Here is a 19,481-nt window from a genome sequence, read left to right as displayed (position 1 = left end):
CTTATGGTTGAGCAACCTGTCTCCTATGAGCTTAGAAACTAATAAAACATACATTTTTTTATGGCAACGCAGAAGCTTCATTAGATTTTAGGAAACCATTCCCTATCATTACAAAAAACTTCTCTCGGGATGGATGGAATATTCAACATCCCAGAAGTCATAGTGGTTAAAGCCCACTAAGCAACATTGTGTGCATAAAAGTTTGAAACTCTAGAAACAAAATTAACAACTAACAAATTTATTCTTAATACCATGCACCTCCTGTATAATTGGTTCAATTTCCCAGAACCTTTATTGGCCTTTGCAAGCTCTAAGAGCATCTCCAACCCATTACCCCATTATGGTGTTGCACCAACACCAAAACTAAAGAATCTTAACACCATATTTTTTTTCCATTCCAATCACAACACCAAAAATTACACCAAAAAATATATTATTTATTATTATATTATTTTTTAATAAAATAGAATATTCTTTTTATTATTTTATTATTTAATTAATCAATTAAGTAAAAATGTCATTATTAATTACATGAAACTTATTTCATAAATATTAAAATTTGGAAATTATAATAACACATTACATTTTCCTATTTAAATATTACACTACTACAATAAAATATATTTAATTAACCCTAAAACATAACACACTCTTGAAATATTAATTAAATTAAACTAATTTTCTGATACTATATTCGTCCCACAAGTGTTCAATTAATGCATTTCGAAGTGCAATGTGAGCATCCTTATCTTTGATTTTTCTATGTCGAGCTAGAAATTCTTGAAATCGAGCATCGTCATTACCCACCATCTCAACTTCTGGACTTGGCACTTCGAACCGTTCTTCAATTGGTGCATTAAAGTCACGTTCATCTTCTATTATCATATTATGCATAATAATACATTGTAACGCCCTACTTCCTTAGAGCCGTTACTTAGTGAGTTTTTAAGACAAATCAGTGTGCAAAGATCTCGCTAACCGAGGTTTTGAAACGAAAGTGTGACTAATTAAAAGTTAATGCTGTAATATTAGAAAAATGCGTTGTTTCAATAAAACTCCTAATATTAAACATTGGGATCCCAAAATAAGGGTTGAAAACTATTTACATCTTAAAAATGAGTTCACAGTTGATAAATCATAAAAATCATAGATTATTACAGCCATTTTCAAATAAACCCCCAACCAAAGCAGTCGGGCAGGCCAAACATGTACGCGTCGCTTCACGCTCTCCGTACTCATGGTTGGTTGACTCAGTCATTGCCCTACCTGCAACACAGAGCACCCGTGAGCCGAAGCCCAGCAAGAAAACTCATGCAGAACATAACATATGCAATGTATACAGTTTATCATAACAGATAATCCACAAATAAACAAGTCAATCATTAGACTAAGCAAACACGGCCATGCCGCCCCAGGACCCTTACCAAAGCCCTGGGGTATCGGTTCTCACCGCGAAGATAACTCATGTATCCCTTGGGTCCCACCCTGAATATAGCATCCCATGTGCTAGGTGTTACTTTCGGCCCACGGCCGCCCCGGCCTACGCCGTACTCGGCCCACGGCCGCCCCGGCCTACGCCGTACTCGGCCCTTGCCGTTCATTTTATCATAATCACACATATAATATAACACAACAACATGCAATCAAATATTAATTCATTTAAGTCTGCACCCTAACATGTGATGCAATATAGGGCCGCGCCCCCGCAATCATACTATGGGCCCACGCCCTATCCTACGGGTGTTATAGTTTTCTTACCTGAATTCCGAGCCTCCTGATGCACTAAAGCCGCGAGCACTATCCTCTAGCACGAGCCTCACCAACAACCTAGTCACAACACACAAGAAACATCCCTCAATACTAATCAACCCAAAACCACTTCCCGGGACCAATCCCGCACTCTCGGGACCTCTAAAACCTTAAAACAACACCCCGGAGACATCCTCCGAACCCCCGGAGCAAAGGCCTAAAATTGCCAAAAATGTCAACCTGAAATTTGCCTTGTGCCGCGGCACCCATCAGACAGGGGCTCCCTTGCCGCAGCACGAAAAACCTGTGTCGCGGCACGCTATCGCAGACCCAGAATTCTGGGTTTTCTCCTGCGTTTTCTCCGAGCTAAAACCTTAAAGGACACTTAAGTCTTTTCATTTCTATTTCATTTCTACCACTTTTTACCTTAAAACTTGTTACCCACAGCAGTAACTAATGGTTACCCAGGTTACTAAATCTCCAATAACCATTACCCGCTAAATCTCAACTTAGCCATAAAATTCCCGAGATACCCCTAGGCTCCTCCCGAGCCGGGTATAGAAATCCCGTTGTGACTCTTAAGTTAACTAGCTCTCTAGGACCGTCTCGGCACGTGCATCACAATAATACAACCACACCCACGTGGTACAATTCACAGAATACAATTATCACATATCAGTACAGTTATGCCCAACATGGCCAAAATTACAATTACGCCCTTCTAACACGATCCGGGCCTACATGCATACTAGTAAACATAGCCATGCATCTCAGTTAAACAAATAGCCAAATAACATGCTTTAAATCATAACCATGCATTTAACTCATAAAATCACACATAAATCCCAACCTGCCCTCCTGGCACACTAATCAAGGCCCTTAAGCCTTATTAGCGAAATTGGGTCGTTACATACATGAAGTCATTATATCATGTAATATCCTCTTATTCCATAGACGCGCTGGTCCTGCCACAATGGCAAATCTTGATTGCAATACTCCAAACGCACGTTCTACATTTTTTCTACATGCTTCTTGTTTTCGAGCAAAAAATTGTTTCTTCGGGTCACGTGGCTCACGAATGGTTTGAACGATAGTAGACCATTTTGGATATATACCGTCGGCTAAATAATAACCCATATTATACTCTTTCCCTTTAATGACATAATTAGCGGGTGGAGAAACACCCGCAGCAAGATCAGCAAAAAGATGGGACGCCTCCAACACGTTAATATCATTGTTAGATCCAGGTAGACCAAAATATGCATGCCATATCCAAAGATCATAGTCAGCTACAACTTCAAGAATAATAGTCGGAGATCCACTATGACCAGCGTATTGTCCTCCCCAAGCTGTAGGACAATTTTTCCATTTCCAATGCATACAATCTAAACTACCCAACATTCCTGGAAAACCTTGACTTTCACCAATGTGTAGTAGCCTTGCAACATCATCAGCGTTAGGTGATCGGAGATAGCGGGCTCCAAAGACCTCGACAACAGCACGACAAAATCGTTTCAAACTTTCCAAAGCGGTAGATTCTCCTATTTTGATGTACTCGTCGGTAGCATCTGCCGGTACACCATATGCCAACATTCGAAATACAGCTGTTACTTTTTGTAGACCCGATAACCCAAGCTTACCGAGTCCATCTCTTTGTTGGACGAAGTAATTGTCATGCCTTTGTACAACATCATAAATATGAAGGAATAAAGCACGACCCATTCGGAATCTTCGGCGGAACATCGAGGCAGAAAATCGAGGGTTCTCTGCAAAATAGTCGTTGAAGAGATTGCGATCAGCATTTTCTCGGTCACGGTTGACTACTATATGACCAGGAATTGAGCCCTTGTGTGACTCTTCGTTATTTTGATATTGAGCGATGCAAAAATTGTTGTTAGCAGTAATTTGACATACCACTTGTTTTTCTAGATCATCATAATAATCATCATCATCTGAAGAAGAAGAAGAAGAAGACGATGCCAAATAAGATGAACTACCATAATGAGAATTCATCTTTAGTCGTATGTGTTGTTGGTCTACATTAAGCCAATGTTTTATAGTGTAGATATTCACTATCTTCAGATTTCAAATTATTTTGTCTTAAGAAAAGATACCCGTAGCATTGTATTGCCACATCATATTTTGTCTTAAGAAAAGATACCCGTAGCATTGTATTGTCACATCATATTTTGTCTTCAGATTTCAAATTATTTTGTCTTAAGAAAAGATACCCGTAACATTGTATTGTCACATCATATTTTGTCTTCAGATTTCAAATTATTTTGTCTTAAGAAAAGATACCCGTAGCATTGTATTGTCACATCATATTTTGTCTTAAGAAAAGATACCCGTAGCATTGTATTGTCACATCGTATTTTGTCTTTAGATTTCAAATTATTTTGTCTTAAGAAAAGATACCCGTAGCATTGTATTGTCACATCATATTTTGTCTTCAGATTTCAAATTATTTTGTCTTAAGAAAAGATACCCGTAGCATTGTATTGTCATATCATATTTTGTCTTAAGAAAAGATACCCGTAGCATTGTATTGTCACATCGTATTTTGTCTTCAGATTTCAAATTATTTTGTCTTAAGAAAAGATACCCGTAGCATTGTATTGTCACATCATATTTTGTCTTCAGAAAAGATACCCGTAGCATTGTATTGTCACATCGTATTTTGTCTTAAGAAAAGATACCCGTAGCATTGTATTGTCACATCATATTTTGTCTTCAGAAAAGATACCCGTAGTGTTATCCAGATTTCCGGATAGCGTTTAGATTGATGACTTCGGGGAAGCAGAATTATCGATGTCTTTCACGGTAGGTGACCAGAGCTCGCGGATGGACAGAAAGGCTTCGCCTCCCCTGTTTGATATCCGGATTACTCTTCCAAGCAAGCACAACACGGAAACTCGTTGACTCTCCCGGACTCCCGAAGGATACCCCTCGGGGAGGCCCCTTCCAGGAGAGGCCCTTCGAGTGGTCTCCACGGAAACAGTTCCGTGCCTCGCACAGAACAAAACCGAACTGTCGAGTCCGGGAGAGGGCATATTTGGAATGATATCCGTCTGACACAGGATCCCGCCTGACACGCCCGTCAGGACAAAGCCGCACACATCCCAGCACGCGTAAAGGTACCTTTTCGCCTACTGTTCCGCTGACAACTTGGAAAAGACGGCTGACTTTGTGTGTTCCCCATACTTTCACGTAAATATATCCACATAGAGTCTTGTAGCCATGCGACTACAGTAATTGTATCCCCTATTTATGGCTGGTGTAATTAAGACCCATGTACGTGGAGAAAAACCCTAATCCGAAACCCTAGCTATAAAGGCCCCTTCATTTTACAAGAAGAAGGAGGACCGAGAGATCACATAGCAAAAACTCTACCAAAATCTCTCTAGCTTCATCTTCTTCAAGAGAACCCGAGAGAAACATTGTGAGTGTGTGAAGTTCTTATGCACCAGCCATCTTACTGTAACCTTTTCCAAGTATAATAACATCGACTCGTGGACTAGGGCTTGTTAACGCCTGAACCACGTAAAAACACTGTTTGTTTAGTTACATTTCAATATTTCTACAGTTCTTATCTTTTTATTATTCTGTTAGTTATTCGTTTCCGAAAAACTCGGTAAACACGTAGCATTGTATTGTCACATCGTATTTTGTCTTCAGATTTCAAATTATTTTGTCTTAAGAAATCTAGCTTCAACATCCCTATATAATGACATATTTTTCACATAAGATGACCACACCTCTTCAACATAGTTCTAAACCAACTTCTTTCTCTTTCAAAATGACTTCAATTCGAACTTCTTCATACTCAATTGAAGAAGATGTGCACTTGTGTCATGTGTATCTTGACATTTCTCAAAATCCAATAATAGGAATTAACCAATCCAGAGATCAGATGTGGGCAAGAGTTGAATTAGCATATCACTCTGGACAGTTTAGTAGTCAACCTCGACCGAGAAGATCTTTGCAAACTCGAATGACGACCATTCTTGCGGCAATTTCAAAATTGAGGGGATGCGTCAACCAAATTGAAAATAAAAATCCAAGTGGTGCTTCTCAAGAAGATATTGTGAGTATATATTGTTTTAGTTTATTTTTAGTAAGTAACTTATTTTTAATTTTATTGACAATATTTATTTATTATTCAATAGTTAAATCAAGCGAAGATGCTATTAGCACAAGATCCAAAGTACCTAAGAGGGTTCAAATTTGCTCATGTGTGGTCCATTCTTAAAGATTGTGAGAAATTTACAAATGACAACACCAATTCACCAGCTAGATTCCAACAACAAGGTCGTAGTTTCAATTCCCCCCAATCTTGTTCTTCTGCTTCGAATCACCGACATCAGCACCCACCGGTATGAGTTCATTTGATCTTAATATGAATGATGAGGAAGTTCCTATTAATTTATCTGAAAGACCTATCGGTGTGAAAAAAGCAAAAGGAAAACAAAAAAGTGATGAACAATTTAAGAAATTAATGGAACAAAGTCAAAAACTTGTTAACGTTATAGAAAAGGGTAACTTTGAAAGAAATGAACTTCTGAGACAAAAGGTTGATGTGGCTAGAATGAGAGAAGAGAATAAAATTTTATTTATGGATATGAATTCTATATCCGATCCAGAGTTTCGCCAATTTATTCAAAGCGAAAGGAGAAAAATTTACAGATCAAGAGCACAAACATCCGAACATGGAGAACAAGGAGAAGGATCTCAATATCAGGGATCTCAATATCGAGCATCTCAGTTCCAAAGATCTCAATATGAAGAAGAACACAGGGAAGGAGCTGAAGATGAACATCAACGATCTCAAAATCCTTCACAAGATTATAGTCAATATTATGACTATCTTGGCGGAACTGGGAATAATTTTTAAAATTATTAGAAGTATGTCTTAGTTTGTCTTGTGTTCTATATATATATATTATTTTCCATTTTATGTTTGGTGTATTTGATTTTAATATTAGAATGTAAGTTTGTAATATTTTAATTATCTTTTATATATTTAATCAATTTCAATGTTAATTTTATTTCTTATAGTGTAGAGTAAGAATTTTCACACAAATTAAAATAAATTATATAAAAAATTAATTATGAAATATTTGAAATTTTATTTAAAAAATTAAATTATATGTGTATTTATAATTTAAAAACCCCAACATAAAATATAAACCCACATAATACTCATATGTTTATATATATAAATATATATATATAAGATATAAATAGATTTATCTTAATAAAAAAAAAATGCCGTGTGAACAGTACACGACATATATGTCGTGGCACTGTTCATCAACGGGTAAATGGGGGGATTTTTGAAGTTGGGTTGGAGATGGATTTGAGCTCTCCACGGCATATATTGCCGTAATATCGTCTGATTGCATATGGCCTAACAACTGAGATGGAGTCCCCTTCAAATATTACAAATTGATGGCCAGACTCCAATGCTAGGCTGAGGGCCATACTACAAGCTAGAGCTTCTCCCACAAGCACCGCTTCCTAGCTGTCGCTGCCCAAAGAACATGGCCAGTAGCAATCCGAGCAATAACACTAATCATCATATCAATGTTCCCAAACGCCACATCACCATTTACTTTGACCTAGTCATCTGGTGGCGCCCACCAAACTTGGTTTTGACTGAGGCTATGGTCCTTACTCTGAGGGAGGTATTCTTCCTTGTATTCTGCATACATTTAGATTACTAAGCATTACACTAATAAATTGTCAATTTCTTTATTACATAACAAAGCATTACTCTAATAAATTACCCTCTTCTTGATATATATATATATATTATACTTTTTTTTTTCTTTTATAAAAAATATGTTTATGAACATTGACAATGATTCTCTGAACCACAAAGTCAAAAATCTTAAGACAGCCTCAGATTCCTCCGAATTATTAATTACCATAATGTTGATTGTACTCATTTTTTTAAGTGAACCAAAGCCAAGCCTCGAACCATAACAAAATGTGTTTGTGTTCTTTTGATTAAAATTTAAAAATAAAGTATGATTATTGAGGGGTCCAAAAAAATATTTGCGAAAGAAATATTAGTAGTTTATATTTTTTAATACTATATCTTTGTTATGAGATATAGAAAAAAAATCATTTAACAAATATATGAATAGATAGATATAATTAATTAGATGAATGAATGTTCGAGCAAAATGATAAGGAAAGAAAAGAAAATAAGATGATATGAATCTGAGGCGCGCGTTTTCCTCCGCCTACCGGAGCAACACACGTCACCTTTAAAGTGGGTCCCGCCCCTATATCTCTCTCCTGCCCGAAGGTCCCTCAAATTTCCCACTTCTCCTTGCTGCCCGAGTTGCCCGCCTCCCCGGTCAGGGCTCAGTCATCACCTCACAGACCCACTCAAAACCCCTTTTTAGCCTAAAAGCCTATATAACCCACCCACAACCCTTTCGGGCACCCCGGGCACCTCATTCCTTCCTGCCCGTTTTCTCCGGGCAGTTCGATTTGCTTTTTCCGTAGTCTTCGATTCCATTTTAAAAAAAAATAAAAAATAAAAAACAAAGAGAGAGAACCGATAATTCGGAGTTTTTTTTGGATATATATATATATTTTTTCTCTTTCCAAATTATTATTATTATTATTGTTGTTGTTGTTGTTTACCTATCTTTAAACTGGTCAGCTTGTGAAGAGTCCATTTCTGAGATTTCTGTATCTCTGAACAGACATTTCTGGCTCCAACTGAAATTTTGGCGCATTTGTAAATCCACGCTTCATCCTAATATTTTTTTTTCTGGGGTTTCAATTTTCAGATTGATTTTTCTGGGGGAGAGGGGTTCAGGTGTGATCTACTTTGCGGGATCTAGTTCTCTGAACTGAGTTTTATCTTTTTGGGTTTGTTACTTCTTTGAAGCTGATCTTTTTGGAAGAAAGTCTTTGAATTTCTGTGTCATATAGTTACTTTTCCATATGGGGTGTTTAAAGTTGCCTTGACTGGTTCAGGCGAGCAAGTGGGTATCTGGGATTTTGGGGGTTTGATGGTATCTGGGTTTAATTATTTAGGGTTTTTCTGAGATGGGTATTGGTGCTGAGAATGGTAAGGTGGAGTCTTGGGATGTGTATAAATCAAAGGTGACGAAGAAGAAAAAAGTTGATGATGCTGATGAAGAGGAGGAAACTGGGTGCTGGGTTAGGCTGAGGTTTATTGGTAGCTGCATTTCTTCAAGATCCAAAGTTGATAGCTCAATTAGTGGAACAAGCACTCACTATGGTAAACTTTTATTTGCTCTCTCTAGAGATTTTTTTTTTGTTTCTTAAATGGGGTTGTTGTGTTAAACGTCTTTACTTTTATAGATAGTGCATGTTTTGAGACCTATGATTATGGTTGAGGAGTAAATTTGGTCCTGAAGTTTTTGTAATAATGGTAAAGGGAAAATATTTCCATCTCTGCTCCGAGCATCCATGTGTTTTTCTTCAAAACTATGGTTGATCAAGGAAGATTCCCTTGTGACGAGTTTACATGGAAGCTTCAATTTTTCCCTGCAAAATATATTTATGGAAGCTTTAATGAATTGGGTTTTTCAGTGAAAAAACCAAAGGGTCAGTTGTTATTGTTCTTTTACGGAGGAAGGGAAGAAAATCATAGTTTAGACCTTCTAGGTCTTGAGGCGATTATTCTGATAAAATTGGCTTTCTGAAAGTTGAACCATCATCAAAGCTGGATTCTTTGAAGTTAAAATGCACACTTCTCGCGGAATAATATTTTTAGTGTAGGGTGATCATGTGAATGAATAAATTTCAGGTTTAAATATTGAGTTAGGGACAGTTTTTCACCTATTACGTTACGCGCTCGTATCAATTCAAACTTTATTTTCCTTTCTGATATCTCATATTTGAGTTTTGACTTGTTAAATACAAGCCGTTTCTTCTGCAGCATACTTGCTAGGCTTAAAAACATCACAAAAACAAAATTTGAATTTACAACTTCACGCATAATTGTTGACAGCGTAATCATATGTATATAAGTTGCCAATTTAATTATTTCGAAAGAAAGAGATTGTATACACACCAATTTGGGAGTTCAACTTAAAGTTTTATCTGTTTGTTCTGTTGGATATTTGTTAGCAGGATGGTGAAACTAGTTAGTTGAACTAGTTGAAATCAAGTGGTGAATTGATCGACATGATATTTTGGAGGGTCAATTGAGATTTACTTCCTAATATTGGGGGATCTTTAGGTAAACTAATGGTTTATAAACTTTTGACGAGTTGGTGATTGGTGCTCATTTTCGTGACATCATGATAGTAATAGTGGTATGGAGGGAGAATACTGGCAGAACAGAGGGAGTTTTAGTACCATCTTGTAGAGGTTCTGAGGTTTGGGTGGTGTTTAAAACTTAATTTTTTTGCCTTTACATTATGTTGCTGTATTTGATTTCTCTTATTGTTCTGATACACGTAGATAGTGGCAAGTATCTTTTCAACTAACCAGTTCATTGTCATGGGTATATTTATCTAGAGTGACTTTGTCTACTCAATTATCCTTGTTTGCTTAAGTACACCTGATGTAGATACATTTATTTATTTTTATTCATAATTAATTTATATTCTTGTTCTTTGTTTGAATTTTTAGAATCTAAATCAACAAATGAAACAAGCAGAGACAATCCCACAGCTGCAGTTGTCTCATCCACAACCACTAGTAATGCTGAGAGTAATTCTTCAACTTCAAAACTTGAAGAGGAGCTTAAAGTTGCTTCTCGGCTGCGAAAATTTACATTTAATGATCTCAAGATGGCAACTCGAAACTTTAGACCTGAAAGTCTTCTTGGTGAAGGTGGTTTTGGTTGCGTGTTCAAGGGGTGGATTGAAGAAAATGGAACTGCTCCAGTAAAACCAGGAACAGGGCTTACTGTTGCAGTTAAAACTCTCAACCATGATGGACTTCAGGGACATAAAGAATGGCTGGTAATGATATTTTCTTGTCTATCATTTCCTGTTAGGATTTTTCTCCATTTGAATTTTTTTTTTTTTTGCTTCCTGTAATTTCTTTTCATTAGCTTTGGATTTTAATTCTTTCTTCATTATATGTGACAGGCTGAAGTGAATTTCCTTGGTGACCTTGTTCATCCTAATTTAGTTAAACTTATAGGATACTGTATTGAAGATGATCAAAGGCTGCTAGTCTATGAGTTTATGCCCCGAGGAAGCTTGGAGAACCACCTCTTTAGGAGTATGTTTCTTCCATCTTTACAATCCGTTTAAGTTTTTCTGGGATTTTGTGACTTATGATACTAGAATGTTTTTGATAGTGCCTTTCAAATTCTTGTTTGGTTTTTTGGATTATCACATGGTTTTGACAGAAATACATATCAACATATACTGTGGAATGAAAAAGAATTGTGTAGATTAGGCAGATAAGTGGTGGTAAACTATGTGCTCTGACATGAAAACTGCCCCGAATATTTCTGAACTATGGTAGATTGTATTGTTTCCTGATCTTCTTCATTCAAAATATGTTATGTGCAGGGTCTTTGCCTCTTCCATGGTCTATTAGGATGAAAATTGCTTTAGGTGCTGCAAGGGGTCTTGCCTTTCTTCATGAGGAAGCAGAAAGGCCTGTTATATACCGTGATTTTAAAACTTCCAACATCTTATTGGATGCAGTAAGTCGCAACTTCTCTGACATCCAACTTTGTATCATTCAACTTTCTAATAAGTGATATTTCAGGATTACAATGCCAAACTTTCTGATTTCGGACTTGCCAAAGATGGTCCCGAGGGTGATAAAACTCATGTTTCAACCCGTGTGATGGGAACTTATGGTTATGCAGCCCCAGAATATGTAATGACCGGTAAGTGTAGAAAGTCATTCTGCCTTTTAAGGTAGGCATGGAATCTGTATTTCTCTGTGAATGGATGAATGAGTAAGATGGCTTAAAACACTGGTGTTCTTGCTAGGTTTTTCCTTTTGCTTATCTTTTGAATTTTTTTATATTTTTTAAACGAATGAAATGTTTGTAATACTTCTTGCAACATGGTTGGTTTATGTTGGTTATAGGCCTCTCTTTGGGGTTGGCTTGAAAGGCCTTTTTGCTGTTTCATGTCTCTAGTTAAACTGGTTTAGAGTGTATCACTTAAGATTGAATCTGCTAATCTTCACTTTTGGAAGATGATGTATAATTGTCTCTTTGAGCCTCAAATAATCAAGTTTAACTGACATGTCAAAGTTTTTCTTTTTTTAGAATATTTGTATCCCGTCCTAATTTTGTTGTCTTCATATTTAATCTACGTATAGACTGACCTTTGAAGTTTTAGATATTATTCATGATCCTCACGTGACAAAAGATTTTGATGCATTTTTTTTTGGTGTAACGTCTCTTTTACACTAGTACTGCTATCTGGGATTGACGAACTAATATTGCAGGACATCTTACGTCACGGAGTGATGTGTATAGTTTTGGTGTGGTGTTACTTGAAATGTTGACTGGCAGAAGATCAATGGACAAAAACAGACCACATGGTGAGCATAACCTAGTGGAGTGGGCTCGGCCGCATCTAGGAGAGAGAAGAAAATTCTACAAATTGATAGACCCTCGTCTCGAAGGCCATTTTTCAATAAAGGGTGCTCAAAAAGCTGCACAATTAGCTGCGCATTGCCTAAGTCGAGATCCAAAATCTAGACCCTTAATGAGCGAAGTTGTAGAGGCCTTGAAGCCACTACCAAATTTGAAGGACATGGCAAGCTCTTCATACTATTTTCAGACAATGAATGCAGACCGTGTTGCCTCCAGCCCAAATGCGAGAAATGGTATCAGAACACAAGGAGGATTGATGTCAAGGAATGGGCAGCAGCAAAGGAGTCTTTCCATTCCACATGGTTCCCATGCTTCTCCATTTCATCATCAGTATCCACATCAGTCACCAAAACCAAATGGCAAAGCATAGGGTTGAGTTGGGAAAGCCGACTCTCTGTTTCTCTTCACCACCCTTCTCCTCAGCATTCGTTTCTTTTTCTCACCTTCCTCAGTATAGATGTATCTTTTGTTAGCATTTGTTCTTGAACTGAAAAAGCAGCAGAGAAACAAGTTTTCTTGATGTTGTTGTGTTTAGAGTGGTGATCCTAAAGGGAAGGGAGTGGGAGAAGCTTCTTGAGCAGAATTTCTTTTTTTAAGTCATTATTTGGAAGCATTGAAAGATTATTACCTTCCTTCAATCTGTATTCTGTTCATCATATTCCCTTGATCAATACAAGTCCTTGTTTCATGGTCACACGCAACATAAGCAGGACTTTTTACTGGTGTATCAATCTCATTTGGCCGACCATGGACTATTGGGGGGGGGGGGTTCTCGAGCATTAGCTCAAATGTCATTATACGTGAAAAAGTTTACCAGAGAAATTGTTGTATGAAAGACATTTTAGAGAAGCTACTATTGCCCATTGGCTTATATGGTTTGAATTTTGAAATAACACATCAAAAATATCTTTCTATCATCCAAAACAGAAAGTGGAAAAACCAAGAAATGTGTCAAAAAGTTGACGGGCTCGTTCATAATGCTCTACTCTCTGACCAATGCGAAGTGGTAGACCCAAAAAAAGAAAATGGAAATAAATAAAATATGTATAGTTGGGTTGTGAAAAAAGACAAAAACGATCATAAAGAGAATATGGAAACAAATAAACAAGACGGGACAACAGAAAGCGAACCGCTCAAGAGTCTAGAGACAGACAGAGTTGTAAAATAAAACGTGGATTGTCTGAAGGGACGAGTAAGTATTATTATTCATTATTCGAGTCTACCAAAAACTGCAATAGAATTATTAGATTTAAGATAAAATAGAGAGATAAAGGTATTTGTTTGTTAGTGATGTTTTAGTCATTTATAAATGAGTAAATAAAGATAGTAGTACACTTGTACTCTTCAAGTTGTTCTATCCTAGGGAGAAGGACAGAGACTAGTGTTGGTTGGATCACACTCACCTAGCAACATACTAAAAGAAGACCTCAATTCCATCTTAAAATAACTTGTTTATTTCAAAACATTATCAGAAACTTCCTCCACATCACCTACAACTCAGCTTCTATGCAGTGAAACAGAAACCCCATCATCACCCACCCTCAGCTGCCAAATGTCCTCTGCTCTATTGCTTTAATCTTTTCCAAAACAAATCATTGTTAATATAACCATAAAAGAGCAATATCATTATCTACCCTCCCACCACTTTCATAGTAGTACCACTACTCCCCAAGCCTCTTTTTGTTCTTTGTGCTTAAGCTAATTTATTGCATAGTTGATAGTTTAGCCCAACTTTTCTGGGTAGCCACTCGTTTCTATGTGCTCTCAAAGATTTTGTCAGCCATTAAAAAAATGCCATTTATCTAATCATATTATGAAAGTATGAATATCATTCTATACCTTAACAAGGTCAAAATGATATAAAAGTCAAACTATGGTCGAATTGACATCAAGCTTAGGCCAAAATATTGTTGAATTTTGGTCGAACATAGATCAATACTAATATTGTCATCTTCCTTTTTTTAGCTTGATCCTAGAATAATTTACAGAAACTGAAATAAAACTATAACAATATTTATATATCTATATATTTAAAAGGGACTCGAACCTTAAACCTTGTAAGAGCAAATTGTTTGACATAAATTTAATCGTAACAAGACTATCTTGGAATTCAGCTGCCATTCCATTCAACAAAGCTACCCTGCTTCATTAGATAATGACTTGCGTTTTTGCCTAAATACTTACTCCATTTGTGTAGAGATTACATACCTACCTTCTACTACTTCCACTCTCTTTCTTACACTCCATTCTCCAAGTCTTATTATTTATATTATTTTTTTTTTGGAATTTGTGCTTGAGCATTGTTCATGCATCTTTTCTGGTAAGCTGCTCTTTGTAAGTGCTCTCAAAGATCTTGTCAGCATTTCCAACCTCAAATCCATCTCGCCTATGGGACTCTTTGATCTGATCAGGTTGAGATGAAGCAACACCAAAGAAAAGAAGTGATTAATCAGGTTTGAAGCAAAATTGGTCGTGGTTAAAGACGATCAAACAGAAGTTTCCCATTCACAAGCTAGATAAATTGAGTTTAAACAATAAACTTTTACCCAGAACCATTAATTCACTAATCAGAATTTAAACTTCAAACACCTTTTTAAAATATATTTGCATATAGAAAATTAACAGCGGTTACCTCCTTTTCAGGTAGATTATTATATTGAGGCAGTACCAAGCGCTCGGCAAATTCAATATAGGAACATGGGACAGATTCAGTTGTACCATCTGAAAATGCAAAAGAAGTTGAATCGGCAACAGTTGAACTTTGCAGCAGAAGACCATCAGGGCTCACTGTTAATGAATTTTTTTGAATGTTCAGTGTCATGCTCATCATTAAAAATTCATCCATATCTATATCTTTAGAAATCTTACAAAGCAACCTTTCAGGACACCGCCTTCAGAATTCAACCTGAACCCATTTTCTTCGATGAACTGATTAAGATTTTTTATGCTTCTCAAGTTAGATTTCAGTTGATGAGTTGATATTGTGACATGGTTCAGTGCATAGCCATTAACAAGGGTCCATGCAGCATATTCACTTTCCCTGTCCCATAAGGCAAACACAAATCTCTTTATAATGGAGATTAAATTCCTACTATGTTTTGCATAGTTGATCACAATTACAATAGGTTCAACCAGTGGGATCAATAAATTCTATTTGTATCCAAAATTTGAATGAAATCAAGTACCTGGCCAATTGTTGAAATTCTGAATACAGTGGCTTCTCCCATGTTAAAGAGCCTAGTGCACTAGCTAGAGCAGCATGTCTATTTCCACTACCAGATACTTCAATGTACTTCTTGATTATTTCCTGAATATTTGACAGTAATAGTTTCATGCAATGCAATGCAAAAAAATAAGTTTCAACCAGTAAACTGACAATGGTACAAAACTAAAAGTTGCACATCATGGTAACAAATGTACCTGAGTTTGTGGACTCATTTGATCTACAAGAAGCTCTGAGATAAAAATTCTTGGCAAAGGTCCACCAATGCGGCTACCACCATCAGCAACGACATTTACCGGAGGAGAAAACCATAATGCTCTCAATTTTTTGGCAGGAAACCTTAACTCATCCCTTGGGGTATAGCCAAAATCCAAGAAAAAGCTTGCCAAAGAGTCAATCCCATAACCATTCACCTAGTGTTCCAATGCCAAAAACTAAAACTTCAACATTCATTATTGCTGATACTCTTCCCAACAATAGAAAAAATAAAATAAATTAAAATCTACGCACAAAGGCCTAGAAAAATAAAATCACTGTTGTGTAATGTCTTAACTTCCAAACAGCAACACTCAACAAAGTTAAAGAAATCAAGGGAAACAATAAAATCAACAAAACATAAAGCTAAAAAAAATGAACACTAAACGATTTATACTGGTTCAGATCAGAAGTTGATCCTAAATCTAATTTGAACAGCACCACAATCTCCACTATGAATGCCAAGACAATTACAATCATCACAGTTGAAAGTCTTTCTCAAGTACTCTCTTTCCCAAACCCAATTACACCCAAGCTCTCATTCTTCAACTCACAGTATTAAGGAGCTTCTCTCTCTAACAGATGACTCTTTTTTCTAGATTGTAAAACGAAAATTGTGTTATGACACAAATAAATGGGTTGAATGGGCATTTATTAAGGGTGCCTTCCTAACTAACTTACGGAATGAAAAAGCTTCTATCATATGTTATATGTTAAGACATGGAAAAACATGCATAACAATCGACAACACCTTGTTATGTTATGACAGATGAAACAGAATGTTGAAACTCTACAATGACAAAGAACTTTTCTTCAAATTTTGTATTAAGAGAACAAATCATATATCAGGGAAGAGGCAGACAAATAAGTAATGTAAGTGAAGAAGAATAATTACCCCAAAAGTCCTAAAAGCAAAGTGATCATAGCAAATTCGATCTTCATCAACTGAATGAACAAGGTCCAAGATGGCTTTTGCTGTGGGGTTCCTATTTAAGTAAACTGTCTCCATTCTTGCCAAGACGCTTCTGAAAAATGATTCACCTCCCTGCAACCGAGCAATTAAAAAAATGTCAATCGTGATAAAAACAAAATGTCAATCATAATAATAGTAAACACAACCAAATGAGTGTTCCGAAACAAATTTTGTGTAGGGACATGGAACACTTTCTGGACCTAACCCTTTGTTTGTTAAGGAAGAAGAGTGGGAGGAAGGAAAGATTTTGAGGGAAAAGTGGGGAGAAGTAAAAAAATAGAGTAGTTTGGTAAGAGAGAATATAGAGTGGAAAGGAAAATTGGAAAGAAAAAAATTGAGTGGGCCATACCAAATGTGGAGATCTTTCCTACAAATCCTAACTAATCCAACTGAATTAGCTGTCAACTAATCTTGGCAGCCTATATATATGTTGTTGTCTTTCATTTCAGAGGAGTGTGAAAGAAAGAGGAGAAAAGTTGTATTGAGAGAAACAGAGAATACAAAGAAAGAGAATTTGAGCGTGTGTGTTGTGAGGACTGAGAGAAAAACACAACTGTTAGAAAGTGTTTGAGATTAGAACCGTAGATAGAGAAAGGTTCTTGGGAGTCCTGAAGTGCTTGTTCTCAACTGTCAGAGATTGCATCAATTGATGATGATAGTGGATCAAACAGGATGTAGGCCAGATTGATCTGGTTCGAACCTGTATAAAAATTCTGGGTGTTCTTCCTTTTATTTTTCTGCATTTAACTTTTGATTACTAACCTTTCATTATAACTAATCTGATATATTAGTTATTGCAATTGTTTTATGTCATTGCTGATTAAATTCTAAGAGTCTTCGTCACAGAAAACATAAAAGTTTTCCTACACCAAATATTTTCAATCCAAATTGGAGAGAAATGTGAGGAGAAATTGATGATAATATGATGAAATTAATTGAGTAATTTAAGGTTAAAAATGTCAAAATATATATATATATTTTTCCTGAATTTCAATTAAAATAATAACTAAATAAATAAATAAATATTTTCAATTCTCCCTTCTCTTCTTCTACCAAAAGGTTTTCCAGTACAGCTATGTGGTCAGCAAATGATTAAAACCCAAAAACCTAACTACACTATCTCTAAATAAATCGACATTACACTACAAAATCAAGCAATTTTTTATTTTATTTTAGAAAAAACCCACCTGGAAAGAGGACTTGTCGGATCCATTTTGGGGAGTAGAAGCAACGGCTGAGATGTTTCGTTTCTGGGTCGACATTGAATTGACGGTGAAGGAAGATCTGGGGAAGGAAAGAAGTTGGGTGAAGGTGGATTGGCGAAGAGTAGATGATGAAGTGAGAGAGGAAAAAGGATTGTTTTTGTTGATGGAGATGGGCAAGGATGAGGTTGAACTTGAAAGCCTCATCATCATAATCATAGAGATGGTTATTGATTTGATTCAAATTAAATACCACGTCAAGCGTGTGTGCTTTAAGTTTTTTCTTTCTGTATCTCTATATCTATGTGAATATGCCCAGCAGCATAGCATTGTAAGAAATTAGGGTTTGGTTCATTCATCGATGTTTTTCCTTTGATTTGCGTATAATACTTTTCTGCTGACAAGTGGTCAAACTTAGTATCTTTACTAATTTTACGATTATTTGGAAGGTATAAATAAAGTTCTCAATTTGTAAAAATATTATAAAATATAGGTGTAATAAAAGTTCAATGATTATCCTTTTGAAATCAAAACAATGATTATAGTTGTGATTACTGGATAATTACTGATGATGGAGGGTTTTGGGGTCCGGTCAACAAAATAAATATATTCCGATACTCCAATCAATTACAGATCACTAATGTGCGAGTATTCAGAAGACAACCAGAATTTTAGTTCGCCTAATATATTATTATTAATCTTTTTATTAATAACTACGTCCACTGAGAGTAAAGATTTTTTTATTATTAATCTTTGTTTAGTATTTGATTCACCTATATATAGGTTACAAAAAACCTATGCATGGAATTTTAATCGTCTAGCCTTTAAGTTCGTGTTGGAAAAAAAATTATAAATAAATCATTATTCTCTTCTGTAAAACGTACACAACAAATAATAATAAATAAACAAATCAGCTTTCAAAACAGGGAAGAAGAACGGAAGGGGATTGATTTTTGGCAAACAAGAGAAGACAGAAGAAAAAAAAAAAAGAGAAAACAAGATTGAAAGATTTTTTTTGAAGGTTTAAAAGAATTATAAGACTTTATCTAAAAACCAATTGGTGATTAGTGGAGTTAAATATGTTTTTATTAGTGACTCAATAATTTTATATTTATTCTATGTAGGACACCATACTGCAATACCCCTAAAGATGGTGGCGATGTTTCTCTCACCAATCTTAAATCACCTAATCACAAGTGATTTTTTTTCAACTTGCTTATTTTTTTTTTTGGATCTCAAGTGTCTTTTTGTACTATGCAGATCTCGTGCGGCTTAGCTCACTATTTGGATCTCAAGTGTCTTTTTGCACTATACGGATCTTGTGTGACTTGGTTCACTCTTTAGATCGGTGTGAATCGAGTGCCCGTAAAGGAATTGGCTCTTGATACCATGACAAGAATCATGAGACTCCATCTAAAAATGTGATTAGTGGAGTTACACATGTTCTTATTAATGACTCAATATTCCTACGCTTATTCTATGTGAGACACCATACTCCAATAGTCT

General features: G+C 36.0%; 3 protein-coding genes and 1 pseudogene across 3 annotated transcripts; 2 read left to right on the top strand and 2 right to left on the bottom strand.

The window, feature by feature from the left end:
* Window positions 1-669: 669 nt before the first annotated feature.
* On the bottom strand, window positions 670-3,762 carry LOC133825007 (uncharacterized). The gene is made up of 3 exons (XM_062258011.1): window positions 3,155-3,762; window positions 2,660-2,941; window positions 670-913 (listed from the first exon to the last, which is right to left on the bottom strand). The coding sequence occupies exons 1-3, from the start codon at window positions 3,760-3,762 to the stop codon at window positions 670-672; spliced, it is 1,134 nt and encodes a 377-aa protein (XP_062113995.1).
* Window positions 3,763-5,722: 1,960 nt separating this feature from the next.
* Window positions 5,723-6,643, top strand: LOC133821335 (uncharacterized; annotated as a pseudogene).
* Window positions 6,644-8,347: 1,704 nt separating this feature from the next.
* LOC133823119 (serine/threonine-protein kinase PBL34-like) lies at window positions 8,348-13,016 on the top strand. Its single transcript, XM_062255717.1, has 6 exons — window positions 8,348-9,016; window positions 10,378-10,712; window positions 10,842-10,977; window positions 11,274-11,410; window positions 11,476-11,599; window positions 12,172-13,016. The coding sequence occupies exons 1-6, from the start codon at window positions 8,821-8,823 to the stop codon at window positions 12,690-12,692; spliced, it is 1,449 nt and encodes a 482-aa protein (XP_062111701.1). The 5' UTR covers window positions 8,348-8,820; the 3' UTR covers window positions 12,693-13,016.
* Window positions 13,017-14,319: 1,303 nt separating this feature from the next.
* LOC133823120 (2-oxoadipate dioxygenase/decarboxylase, chloroplastic) lies at window positions 14,320-18,347 on the bottom strand. Its single transcript, XM_062255719.1, has 7 exons — window positions 17,961-18,347; window positions 16,696-16,845; window positions 15,743-15,958; window positions 15,508-15,629; window positions 15,199-15,362; window positions 14,955-15,109; window positions 14,320-14,725 (listed from the first exon to the last, which is right to left on the bottom strand). The coding sequence occupies exons 1-7, from the start codon at window positions 18,192-18,194 to the stop codon at window positions 14,627-14,629; spliced, it is 1,140 nt and encodes a 379-aa protein (XP_062111703.1). The 5' UTR covers window positions 18,195-18,347; the 3' UTR covers window positions 14,320-14,626.
* Window positions 18,348-19,481: the final 1,134 nt, after the last annotated feature.

This window comes from Humulus lupulus, chromosome 3 (assembly GCF_963169125.1).
Source record: "Humulus lupulus chromosome 3, drHumLupu1.1, whole genome shotgun sequence".
In the NCBI taxonomy this organism is placed as follows: domain Eukaryota; kingdom Viridiplantae; phylum Streptophyta; class Magnoliopsida; order Rosales; family Cannabaceae; genus Humulus; species Humulus lupulus.
The sequence above is the reverse complement of the archived record's forward strand: the minus strand, read 5'-3'. Positions and strand labels throughout refer to the sequence as shown.